The sequence below is a fragment of the Aspergillus pseudonomiae genome, assembly GCF_009193645.1.
Source record: "Aspergillus pseudonomiae strain CBS 119388 unplaced genomic scaffold BDV37scaffold_2, whole genome shotgun sequence".
NCBI classification, from domain to species: domain Eukaryota; kingdom Fungi; phylum Ascomycota; class Eurotiomycetes; order Eurotiales; family Aspergillaceae; genus Aspergillus; species Aspergillus pseudonomiae.
Genome location: NW_022475994.1, coordinates 227971 through 240441, shown reverse-complemented (window position 1 = coordinate 240441; position 12471 = coordinate 227971). Strand labels below are relative to the sequence as shown.

At 47.1% G+C, this 12471-nt stretch overlaps 4 protein-coding genes across 4 annotated transcripts; all 4 read left to right on the top strand.

The window, feature by feature from the left end:
* Nucleotides 1-4450: 4450 nt before the first annotated feature.
* Nucleotides 4451-6423, top strand: BDV37DRAFT_277837 (Ytp1 family protein; the record flags this gene model as incomplete). The annotated part of the gene is made up of 4 exons (XM_032085877.1): nucleotides 4451-4718; nucleotides 4783-5429; nucleotides 5491-6192; nucleotides 6244-6423. 4 exons carry the CDS (start codon nucleotides 4451-4453, stop codon nucleotides 6421-6423), a joined length of 1797 nt encoding a protein of 598 aa, XP_031946812.1.
* Nucleotides 6424-7294: 871 nt separating this feature from the next.
* BDV37DRAFT_267719 (uncharacterized protein) lies at nucleotides 7295-8249 on the top strand (the record flags this gene model as incomplete). Its single annotated transcript, XM_032084065.1, has 2 exons — nucleotides 7295-8082; nucleotides 8162-8249. The coding sequence occupies 2 exons, from the start codon at nucleotides 7295-7297 to the stop codon at nucleotides 8247-8249; spliced, it is 876 nt and encodes a 291-aa protein (XP_031946811.1).
* An 899-nt stretch (nucleotides 8250-9148) lies between these two features.
* Nucleotides 9149-10608, top strand: BDV37DRAFT_236070 (dienelactone hydrolase family protein). The gene is made up of 3 exons (XM_032080577.1): nucleotides 9149-9346; nucleotides 9438-9881; nucleotides 9949-10608. Exons 1-3 carry the CDS (start codon nucleotides 9259-9261, stop codon nucleotides 10149-10151), a joined length of 735 nt encoding a protein of 244 aa, XP_031946810.1. The 5' UTR covers nucleotides 9149-9258; the 3' UTR covers nucleotides 10152-10608.
* rbd2 (rhomboid protease family protein RBD2) lies at nucleotides 10609-12465 on the top strand. Its single transcript, XM_032080576.1, has 6 exons — nucleotides 10609-11326; nucleotides 11398-11535; nucleotides 11599-11680; nucleotides 11735-11800; nucleotides 11857-11978; nucleotides 12035-12465. Exons 1-6 carry the CDS (start codon nucleotides 11134-11136, stop codon nucleotides 12244-12246), a joined length of 813 nt encoding a protein of 270 aa, XP_031946809.1. The 5' UTR covers nucleotides 10609-11133; the 3' UTR covers nucleotides 12247-12465.
* Nucleotides 12466-12471: the final 6 nt, after the last annotated feature.

Below are 12471 nucleotides of genomic sequence, written 5' to 3'. Positions count from 1 at the left end.
GAACAAAAGCCGATTCCACTTCAAAATCTTCTAGATCCCATCCACCAAAAGACCCATCGAAACCCCACTTACATAAGAAAAGTCCCCTAACTAATTAGCGTCTCTCGTAGTCGGGAAAGCACGCACCTGAATCTTAGTACACATTAGGTAAAGAATGATCCGTGGAAGGTCCGGCGACTATGATCCATCCGGCACAGAATGAATTGACCATGGTGATTGGTGGGGAAGCACTGGCGATCTCGGAGATTGTCCTCACCACACGACGAGCATCAGGTGCCGGATTTCCGATGCAATTACTAGGAAGAGTAAAAATTTTGCGACGATGGAGGGATACTAGAGAAGGGCGTTTGTTCCGTCGGGATTATCACGGATCAGATCGAAGACGGCTTGTGTAAGATTTACGAGTCATTGTGCCGTGTATTTTAATGTGCATAATTCATCTCTTTTGGGGAGGTGTCAGCCCACATTACGTATTTTTCTGGGGATACGTCATGCGGCTGAAATATGTACGTACAAACATACTATGTAGGATGTCAATATCTGGCGGAATGGGGCCCCTGTGTCTTACTCCGGTACATTTACGATGCAAGAAAAGTTGGTGGGCAAGAGTTGATACATCATGTGTCTTTGTCAAGGTACTCCGTAAGACATCGGCATCCTTGGAGCGGTCCATCGGCACTGCATACGGTTAGTGTAGATGGCTTACAGGGCAGGTAGCGCCCGTTCAGCGCCAATAACCTAAAAGGGTTTGTCTTTCAGTTCCCAATTTAAGGTCAACCCTACTTAGTCGGTGGTTGATCACTCCCTATTCTGTGAGAATTCACCGACAATGACTTTCACGAGTTGCTATCGCTATACCCAAGGATGATAGCAAATATGAAGGACAAGGCTCTTGAGAGCCGTGATCTTATGAGGCTGTAACCATTGACATTACCCGTCGAGGCCGTTCATTATCGCCAAGCCCATACCCTTGAACTAGTCGAGATAGTGGGTCCCTTGGAGTCGCTAACAGCACGGACAATTTCTGTGATGGTTGTATGCATATTCCGTATGTACAAGCCCATCACAACTATGGCTTCATTTTCACTCGTTGGTCGTCGTGTGCTTTGTCCAACTCTACACTACTCCGCTAGACACGATACGTACAAGCAAGCCCCTTCTGTCTGCTAGTGATATCCAGACGTCGTCGCCAAGCAAGATTTGCCTTGGAACACCAAGTACTCGAGGGCAACATTCAGGAACGAAAGAGATCAAGATGAATAATGATGACAAGGGTCAAGGTGAAAATTACTAATAGAGCGGAGCGAATGAGTCACACCACTCGAGCGGAAACGCATAAGCGACGACGATGAAGAGGTGCAGATTATCAAAATTAAATAAAAAATTTCAAGAAAAAGAAAGCTCCAGAACCTTTTGAAAACACTAACTCATAATTCCGAAGGAAAAGGCTGTGTGTCCAGCAGGAAAGTGCGTGTTTATACGCTGGGTGTGCCGAGTACATGATGACCAACAGATGGAATGATTTAATTTACTGGGATAGCCATCTTTCTTTTCTTTATTTTGTTTTTTAATTTATTTTTATTTTTTTTTCTTCGCAGTTCGGGGTTCTTACGGAAGACCGCGGATGAGACGAGAAGTTGATCCGTTCCAACCAAGAGCCAACCAGCCAGCCAAGGCAGGATCGTCGGTTGGGTTGTCAGATGAGAACTCACGGTCACAGGGCAGTAAATGATTAATGAGTCCGTCCATGTCAACGTGCGAGGCCCACTTAGTGGATCCCCTTTCTCATCCGAGGGTTGAATGAATTGATGACCGCACTTGCACTGGTAGATCGACGCTTTGATTGTGATCCTTCGTACATACTAGTACTTCCGTCCTCCGTACCGCCTTGTGGTTGTGTACTCTGGCCCCGACCATCTTATTTGCTGGCCGTCACATTTGCTGTGTCCTTGGCCGTCTGTCGCGGGATGCAAATACGATCTGCCACATAGGCAGTAAGGATTATAGGATTCCTTTATTATACCTAAGAGGAAGCACGTCCTGTCAGTACCAAGAGCCCTCAGCCCCTCACTAATAACCTACCTAGAAAACTTACCCTCCCATGGAGATCCTGTATGATGCCCGTTATAGAAAAAGAGAACAGCGGTGGGCTAGTACGACGCTGCCTGCATCAGAGCGTCATATTACACCATCATAAACAGTTAGCTGTGAGATCAGCCCATAAGGCTTTGCCAAAACTAGGTATAGTCCTCCAATAAGCAACATGAAGTGCCTCTCAGCTGGACCAATAACAAGTATGCTCCGGCTAAGTCGCCGACTGTGTGAAGCGACATTGAGTACACGAGGGCACGTTGTGATAATGGTATGTTGCTTGATCTTCATGCAGAAGAGGGGTATACAAGTCTCGGCCCTAGTTCCGCTTCGAATGCCTATTTAAGCGACTTGACTGGTTGCTGGGATGATCGTCGTGTACAAAAAGAGTTCAACCATTTAGCTTGGTAAAGATATGAGATTGCATAAATTTGGAAGACGCATGATCATCCGCGCGGTTGTTCGAGTGAAAGATATACGGGGTGTAGGTGTCATGTATACCTATTTCGGAGTACAGAGTAGTGTGGATGTCTTTTCCTAGTAGTATGCATTTTCCCCATCCTTAGGGCAACCCCACAAACTCCTGTATGCAAGAAAGGTGGACGGTCGCGCCCATGTTATCGTGCACGATATTTGACCTTTAGAAGGCAATGGCGGTAACTAATGAAATTCTAGATAGGAATGTTTACTGTATTGTTTTCACTGCCTCACCGCACCCCTTGGGGGCCACGAAGATTGACAAACAACGCTACCTACACTGGCAAATCACGCCGCTGGCGGTATGTGCTCAGCCTTCTTGTCGAGATCAACTGGTTTATACAACAACAGCCGCCTAACATAAGAGAGGAGAGTAGAGAAGAAAATAGAAATAAGACAAAGGAAAATCCGTGGGGATAAGGTCACGACATTCTTTGTCAGGTGACTGGTCCAAAGCTAAGATTGTTTCAATGTTATTGCCGTGGGCAATAACGAAATGCTGACTCGGTAATTATAGGGGTTTCACTAACTTTGTACCTTAGTTGCCTATGTGTTATTGAGGCCGTTGGTATTTTTTTCCTGTCCTTTGTTGACAGTTTGTCTCTTTATAAATTGTAATGTTGGGTAAGACATATGTTTAGCATGGTTGTCTAGATAGACACCCGAGAAGTAGTGCCTAACCCATAGACTACAGGCTCTAGGCCAGGCGCTAACCAGCTGGTACCTTGGGATGAGGTCATGTCTTTTTCTTTCACGGCACGATGGGACGAAGCCGGTAGCTCCGAGCATCCGAGAGAGCCATGCCAAGGGCTTTTTTCTTTGGTTTTTTTTTTTTTCTTTCACACCTCCCAATTTTTACATTGCGTCCGCTATTACTCCTTACTCCGTACATCCTTCATCCTTGGCTGCTCCAAGCCTCCAACAAGTACTTTTTGAGAGTTTTGTAAGCGCATTTGATTTCCGTGCGGCCTACAGAATACAAAACCTTGATGATCATCCAGTTTGTATACTTCCGTAATTTACATCCGTAATTCCTTTTCCTTTTTTTTTTTTTTTTTTTTCGAGGTCCAGACTTTAATTGCTGTCAACCTAACCTACTCCGTCTACCTATGACACCAACGGTTCCAAACTGCTGGGAGGCAAGTCATGATGACGATGGATTCAGGTATATACCGCCTCATCGAGGCAGAAAATCAACCGGAACGGAGTATATCGACAAGACCGTGATAGTATCACCAAACACCAACAGGTTTATTATTACGGGGTTTGACACCACAACAAAAAATGAGAGCATCGGACATCCCATGTCCTTGTTAGCTCGGCGCCTAGCGTGAAGCGTGTTCCCAAAAACTCCACTTTCGGCACACGGAGCTTTGGGGAGCTTCAGTCAATCAGTGACTTTCTTGTTTCCACGGCCCTGTCGGCCTCGCTGCACCTTATCCCCGCCCGCTCCGAAAGAACCGCGAGAGCTCCAGCGAGACAGGCAATACCAGATCATGAATAAGAATTAAAAAGATTGACACGGTCCTGTGGTACCCGCTTCCACAGCTTACGGTGGTCTGGTTGGATTCCATATAATCCTCCTGCATTCTCCCTTCTGTTCCACCTCTTCCTGTCACCCTCCATAGTTCAGCCCTATACTCCTCTAGTGTGTTGCGCCTTCAGGAGCTGGCGCACCACCCGCCATAAAGTTGAATCCTCTCTAGTATCTTCTACTGGTCGCGCCCAGTGCTCATACAGCTCTTTACTTATAAACAAAAATTTCGGGGCTCTCAGTACCGAGATCGGGGTTTCCGGGCCATCCGCTTTGCGACAAGATTCGCATTCAGCTGTCCTTCCCTTCGTGTTCGCTTTATAATCTAATAATACAAACATCGCACCCATGTGGCAGAAAGCTTCTCACGCCGCGATCGCGGCTGCGTCTGTATTCGCTTCCCTCGCCAGTGCTATCCCACATGGAGATGACCACACCATGGATATGGACATGGGCATGGGCATGGGCATGAACAGCACTCAGAAGCAGCCCGAGTCGCATGCTGATGCAAGCAATGACTCGCCCATGAGCTATTTTGCCTACGGAAAGCATTCGAGCACAATCATGGCTCACATAGCCCTTATGGTTCTTGCCTGGTGCTTCATCCTCCCCGTTGGTAAGAATTCCAGCTCTGTTCTATATGCTCCATTTCTTTTCAGCCACAACTGACAGGTCCCTAGCTGTTATGTTTAGCGTTGCGCGCTCTCGATTTGCACTTCCGTCGCAATTTCTTTTCCTGATCTTCAACGCGTTGGGCTTGCTTCTGGGGATCGTTTACAATAGCCAAACTCCTGATCTATACGAGAACAATGCTCATCACAAGATCGGGTGGATCGCGACATGGGTTATTAGCGCGCAAGTCATCATGTCGCTCATCTTTGCATATGCTGGCAGAGGCGAGTCCGATACGACTTCGTACGAGCGTACCGCATTCCTCCCTGTGTCTACCGACGAGATGGCCGAAACCCCGACGCATCCGACCGGAATCCATCATGAGTATCGTTGGTCCAGAGACAGCGGCCAGGATACAGCGGTCAATTCGGCTTCCCTCCACAGCCGTCCTAGTTCGTCAACTTGCGCATCCCCTTCGGAGGAATATGATACATTCGACAAGCCCGAGGCCCAGCTCCCAGAACAACCCGCTCAGAGCCGTGGTTGGCTACGCGGCACCTTTGTGAACCGCTTCCTCGCGAGCCGTGTGCCCCGTATGGTCTCTAGTCGCGCTCTTCGGATACTCACCGTTATCTATTTGGTGATTGACAGAATCATCCTGCCTTTCGGTTTCATCGCTATCGCTACCGGTGGCGTAACTTATGGTGGTATTATGGTAAGTAGTTTTGCGCATCAGTTGCTATGTGGACATTGCTAATGGATAAATGGCAATACAGAGAGGTAGACAAATCTTCAACGGCCTCGCACATTTCATCAAGGGAGGCATCTTCTTTTGGTATGGTTTGTTAACCCTGGGACGATTCATGGGCTGCTGGGCAGATCTCGGATGGGCTTGGAATGTCAAACCGTCGAGTGATATTGTTGGCAAGAGGAAGGCCAAGGTCCCTACCGGTGAATTTACTGAATCTTTTGTGATCTTCCTCTACGGTGCCAGCAACATGTTCCTCGAGCATCTCACCAGTTGGGGCGGCAAATGGACTGCAACAGATCTCGAACATGTGTCCATCTCCATCATGTTCTTCGGTGGGGGCTTGTGCGGTATGCTCTTTGAATCCAAGCGCGTTAAGGGCTGGCTGAACAGCACTGTCCTACAATACCCCTCGAATCTTCGCAGACATGGTCCATCCGACACGGCTTGGCAGCTTCCCGACACTCAAGGCGTTTCTCTCAACCCAATGCCTGCCCTGGTGATTCTTCTTTTGGGTAGCATGATGGGATCCCACCATCAATCCAGCATGGTTTCCACTATGGTACACAAGCAATGGGGTAACATGTTGGTTGGCTTCTCGTTTGCCAGATGTATGACCTATGTCCTCACGTATCTTAAGCCGCCAACCTCCTATCTGCCTTCTCGTCCACCCACTGAGATTGTTTCCGCTTTCTGCTTGATCTCCGGTGGCTTGATCTTCATGTTGAGTGTAGGTGTTACCTGATTGATGAAAGCATTGAGTCATGCTAACTGTTCCCAGACCCGGAATGTGGTCGAGACCATCGAATTTTACGAGCTCGACGCGATGTTTATCTTCACCGTCACCATGGGAGTGACCGCCTTCATCATGGCTTACGAGATCTTGGCTATTGCCATCAAGGCCTGGGCGGCCAAGAAGGAAACTGCTCCTCAGCTTCCTCCTTTCCAGTTTCCAGCCTGAGTTGAAATGTTTCCCAACCTGAAATGCACGGCCCGCCGTGTCGCTTTATGGGCAGAGGTGCGTGTCCTTCGCACGGGGCATGCCGCGCTCTCTACCTGGACGCCCTTTTCATCGCCCTATCGAAAACTAGGGAATTGAGAAAAAGGAGGAATTAAAAAAAAAAAATGAAAAATGGCAAAAAGAGACAGACATTGAACAGCCTTGTCTTGATTATTGCAGCGATATACCCCCTAAACTATTTGTTTTTGGCCTGGTATCAGAGCTCAAGCTTTCGAGTCGACGGGCATATACCACTGATACCAGAGCTTTGTCCTATGATTTTTGATGTGCCCCTATGCTAATGAATGATATCCCTGATTGCTAATGTGGTGGAGGCTAATGACTGGTTTGGATTTTAATATACATTGCATTGTTTATACTGGTCTTAATGGCCTAGGAATCATGAGTTGCTTGTATATGACGTGGGGTGTTTCTTGACCCTGGGAACCACAATACATGCTCGTAGTTTATTGCCATGGAGTAGATCTACTACTGTTAGTATATTGATGATGAATTTTTCTGAGGCCTGTCTAGTTACCCGATTCAGATGCCGCCGCTTGAATGAGGGCAGCACGTGAGTAACTATCTTCAGAATTGTGTCATTATTAATTAATCTCGGACATACTGGAGTTATACCTCTTTGCGTGGACAAACTGAACCCTGGGGCAAAATGTCATGTCTGTTCAAAAACACAACTCAGACAACTAGCTATCATCTCAAGCAGAATGAATGTTTTATACTCCCACACTTCTAACCCTCTCCAGGGGTAGCAACAGCTTCCACGATTCCTAACCAAAAATTCCAACATCTTTATCATACAGTCAATCCTGTCATGGAACCTTACAACGCATTCCCTTATACGAAGGGCAACACACTCCGCGTATTCTCACATGTTGCTCCTGCCCCAACGCCAGTAACAAGAAATTGTGGTCGTAATGGACGGATTGGAAGAGAAGAACCAGATCGGCTTACTCCTTTGCAAAGATGCATGAAAAACCCCCCTCTTCCTGGCATTATGGGATCTCAATCCGTCAATCTAGAGATAGTTGATCATCTAAAAGTCGGTGATTATCATAACGCGCAAGTCTTTGTCGCCAAAATGCATGAAATTGGGGCTACCGATCCTCAAAAGAATGTCGTGGTCAAAGTGTATGATCCTCTCTACTTTGACGATATGGAAGGATATCTCAATCCTTTTCTATGTGTGGACAAACACTATACTCATGAGGTGCATGCATATACGTTACTTGCGGATCTTCAAGGAAGCCTTATCCCAAAGTTTTATTGGTCATTTTTGCTAGAAATCCCATTGCCAGGGTCCGAAACACGCGTTGTCCGACTGATCGTGATTGATTACATTCCTGGATTATCCATGCTGCAAGCTCATCCAGAGGATTACCCTTCACATTCCCGTCAGCAAATCATGAAATCGGTAATAGACTTCGAAAGTCGAGTTTTCCAACGTGACATCGTACTCACCGATTTGTGCCCGAGAAATGCGATGTTACTTGACCCTTCTAACTCTCCACAAAGGATGATCGTCTTCCTGGACTTTGGAGGGGCGATTTTTGGTCGCACGCTAGACGAGCCTATGGCAAAAAAACTTAAATCTATTGCTTGGTCAATATATAAGTCCCCTTGTGCGGTGGAATTCATCCAGGGCGTTTCTTTTCAGTGATTGGATTGATTGGAACTTAAGGCCCTGGATTGAAGCTGAATATGCTCATGAAGCCACGTCTGTCACCCAGGAAATGAGGGATAAGTACTGCCGACGCCGCCCCATTTGAAACAATCACTCTAACTAACGAATTCTACTGTTATGAATAACTGTGAATCATTCAAGTTTGGGAAGTCGTACTCTACCATCCACCTTGATTTGTCTGCAGTACCCTATATCTTTCAAAGGTTGAGCTAATATTGCTTGTACTGGTCATTGCTGCTGCATGAGATTTGATGCAGGAAGAATAGCAATGCCAGGCTTGCCAGTAGAACTACCATTTGCTACAATTATCTGAGAAATCCTTATAAGTCAAATGTCGCTTGTCCTATAAAGGAGTTGTCACTAATCAGTAAATGCGACATCTCTATCAAGCTTGTACCATACCAGTAGTAAACTAAGCGTCTACAATCGGGCCTGACCCACTCAGAGATGAAACACTTCTCACTATGTACTATATATACAAAGAGCCGCCCTAGTTAGGGTGGTCTTGGCATTCAGAACAGTGTCGACAACAGCAACGGAAGTGAAATCTCACTCTCTATTTTGCACACCTGCGACTCAAGCAACAAGCTCAGACAGCTCACAGCGTATGAACCATGACCGCCTTGGGTCGGACTTAGGGGTAAACGCCGAGCCGAAAAAGCTTAGCCAGACAATCGGCATTGGTTCCGTGACGTGCCGGGCGGTCAGCAGGTTCCTATGGGTGGTAGTTGACAGCGCCTTGGCAACGTTGTACTATACGGAGCACAGGTACAAGCTTTCAATCCACTCAGGGTCTCGGTGAATTTGTAGCTGCTAACTCAATAACATCGGCGTGGGTTACTTCTCGGGCTCCAGCTGACATTGGAGTATCGACTGGGAGGATGTAATTAACCCATGTGCATATCGTATTAATAATGCTGATGGGAAAGTGGGGGAGTGGAGGCAATGGAGGGGTTTTGAAGAGGGGCGACAGTGTTCCCTCGGAGCTTCGTCGCACCCCCGTGATTCCGCAGCTTTTTATATTTCATATTAAGAAATTCCTCCAAAACTCCGAGTTAATCATTATCTCATTTACCCATTTCAAAAATTTTAAAATGGCTTCTAACCCCCCTGGACCTTGCTGCGCCACTGGCTTCAAACATGAAGGCAACCCAGTTGGTGAGATCAAGAACGTTAACGGCGGTAAGTTATCCTACAGCCATAACTTCTAAAAAAAAAGAAAAGAAAAGAAAAGAAAAATCATGAACGCAATGGTCTAATCAACATCTCGCAGTCGAAACCTACATTGTCTACCCCCAAGACAAGAGCACCGAGAAGGTTATCGTCTTCCTGAGCGATATCTTCGGTATCTATATCAACGCCCAGCTCCTCGCCGACGAGTTCGCCGCCAATGGATACACTTGTGTCATCCCCGACCTTTTCCGGGGAGACGCTATCAAGCTCAGTGACATGGAATCTGGAAAGGCCAACCTCCCCGCCTGGCTCCCCAATCACCAGCCTAACCACGTCGACCCCGTCGTCGAGTCTACTGTTAAGTACGTCCGTGAAGAATTGGGCGCTAAGCGTGTCGCGGCTGTTGGATACTGCTTTGGTGCCAAGTATGTCTGCCGCCACATGAAAGAAGGCAAGATCGACGTTGGTTTCAATGCCCACCCTTCCTTCGTCACCCACGAGGAACTCGGTGCCATCACCGGTCCTCTGTCCATCGCTGCTTCCGGTAAGTTGGGGCCCTATAATATTGTTGAGACGCATGTCTTCGGTACTAATGTACTCCTCAATAATAGAAATCGATACCATCTTCACTACCCAGCTCCGTCACGAGTCTGAGGAGACCCTGAAGAAGACTGGCCAGCACTGGCAGATCAACCTGTTCAGCGGTGTTTCCCACGGTTTCGCTGTCCGCGCGGACTTGAGCAACAAGCATTTCAAGTTCGCCAAGGAGCAGGCTTTCTGCCAGGCTGTCAACTGGTTCAGGCAGTACCTGTGAACTAAAAGCATAGACTGATAATTACTAGCGTGTTGTATATGTTCACTTCATGCTAATGAATAGATGTGATGAATGATATACTTTGAATAGGCGTATGTCTTGCAATACCTAGCCTTGTCATAGGCAATTTGTAACTTCCACCAAATAAAAAGTTCATATGCATTTTCAAAGCAAGATAGACTAAAAGGACGAGTATTGAAACCGGGAAGTTAAGAGGCTCCACCGCCCATGCTCTTTAATTCTTCACTAACTTCATAGCTATGGTGGATGGTTCTATTCTTAGTAGCGGATCGATAAGGCTGTTGTTTATTCCATAAACTTGGCTGCCAGGAAGGCTTTGTAATATATGTATGATGCAGACCAATTACTCGCAACTTCTACAGAATAGTAAGAGCTAAGATCTACAATTATTATGTAGAAAACATAGGCCTTAGGCACCATGTTGATCAGCCTTGCCCCAAGCACGTGATCCTGGGGGATCCGCGCCGACAAAAGAACCGCCGGAAGAACAGGTGGAATAAGTGAGATTGCCGTGAGAAGGGAGCGCAAGAAGCTGCGCGGTTTCGTTGCTCGCTCTTTGTCATTGAAGTTTCTAGCTTGCTTGCCGATTAGACCTTGTTTTCTCGCCCCCAATTTTTTCGACTGGGGCTTGTCAAGTCTTTGTCGTGTGCATTCTAGCGTCTTGCGATCCGTGCTGTTGCCCCTGTGGTGGCATCATTGCAAATTACCAACGAATCTCTTGCTCTGTACGCCCACACTTCGCGAGATTTAAGAGCTTGCATTACACTTTTACATTTAAGCTCTCCTGTTGTCCTCGACAGCAGCGTTCGATCAGCGAACCCGACCTACCCTGACCTTACATCTCGGTGAATTGCCCCCGAGGCTTATTGCTTATATTTTGCGCGCATTCCCGGCACAGTCAATTGCTCTACTTGCGAGACATTACATTCATTGAGTCGAACATTTTTTTCGCAAAATCAATATGGCTACTCCCGCCGCGTTACCGCCACTACCATTTAACCCGGCGAGGGTGCGGTCGTATCTTCTTCGTTTGCCTCTCTTTACACGACTTGTGGTGCTGGCAATTATCGTCTTTTGGCTTCTTGAGTTCCAAACAGTATGGAGCGTGGTGCAATGGGGTTCGTTGGCGCCGGATGAAATTGGTCTCGGTAGCAGTGTGTACCCTTGCGTGCCTTACTCCTGAAAGACGGAGGATTATGCCCGTGCATGGTTCTGACTATCATAGTGTACCGGCTCAACACCTATCCATTCATCCACAATGGCTTCTTCCATGCCTTTTTGAACCTGGTGGCGCTTACACCATTGGTCGAGCGGTTTGAAGCCGAGCATGGCACGTTGACTGCTGTGGCTTTGTTTTTTGGGCGTAAGTCATACTCCGATTGCTAGGAATTGGGACCAGGTGTTCTAACATTTACTGTCAACGTAGCTCTTTCTACGTTCCCTGCAGGCCTCTACCTTCTGATCGAGAAATTCCTTTTGCATAGAAACACCGCGGTTGTTGGCGCAAGGTGAGTGTTATATACTTCGATCTTGCGAGTAGACAAGGCTAATCGAGCATCAAGCGTTTGGGTATTCCTCCTATTGGGTACCGAAGCTATCAAGACCTTTAAGTCTCACCCGTACTTCAGGTATTTCCCTAAATGTGAAGGCCGACGCGTGTCACAGGTTGCTAATATAAACTTAGTCTTGGGAATTACAAGATTCCTACCTGGACATCGCCCTTGTTTGCGTGCATAGTTGTGTCGATCCTTATGTCTAATACAAGCTGCCTTGGCCATCTGTGTGCTATCCTCGTTGGCTATGTGTGTGAGTATCGCCTCCCCAGTCTTGCGATCGGTCTTATGCTAATATGTATACACTAGTCGGCCTCGGGTACCTGAAGGTGTTCGTTCCTCCGGAGAAGATTTTGAGATGGATTGAAGGGAAACTGAATCTGCTGGGCCGCCTACCACACTATATCTCTGTCGACCAAAAGACGTATGGTCGATATGGTGTGCTCCCCACGACGAATACGATGGGCGAGAGAGGGACTCCTATGAGCTATTTGGGATCGTCGCAGCGCCTGGGTCCTTGAGCCCATTGGCAGTTAACACCGTGTCGGACATCTATATTACAATTCTTGTGCATATTTAAGTATTATAGTAATCATGTGTTATAGTGGTATTGTGGTGGAGGATTCTTATTTTTTGGCTCATAAAATACATTAGCGTTGTTTTTTGACATGACGTTGAGCGAGTTGTGCAGATGGTCTTTAGCGGCCGACGTAAATAAACTGAGGTGCTGCGGAGTTGGCTCCCAA

Bases quoted from the DNA above. Each gene is read 5' to 3' on its own strand.
- BDV37DRAFT_236070 (XM_032080577.1), top strand. From the start codon at position 9,259: ATGGCTTCTAACCCCCCTGGACCTTGCTGCGCCACTGGCTTCAAACAT. The intron at 9,347-9,437 runs GTAAGTTATCCT...AACATCTCGCAG, and splicing joins GATCAAGAACGTTAACGGCG to TCGAAACCTACATTGTCTAC. The intron at 9,882-9,948 runs GTAAGTTGGGGC...CCTCAATAATAG, and splicing joins TCTGTCCATCGCTGCTTCCG to AAATCGATACCATCTTCACT.
- rbd2 (XM_032080576.1), top strand. From the start codon at position 11,134: ATGGCTACTCCCGCCGCGTTACCGCCACTACCATTTAACCCGGCGAGG. The intron at 11,681-11,734 runs GTGAGTGTTATA...TCGAGCATCAAG, and splicing joins ACCGCGGTTGTTGGCGCAAG to CGTTTGGGTATTCCTCCTAT. The intron at 11,801-11,856 runs GTATTTCCCTAA...ATATAAACTTAG, and splicing joins AAGTCTCACCCGTACTTCAG to TCTTGGGAATTACAAGATTC.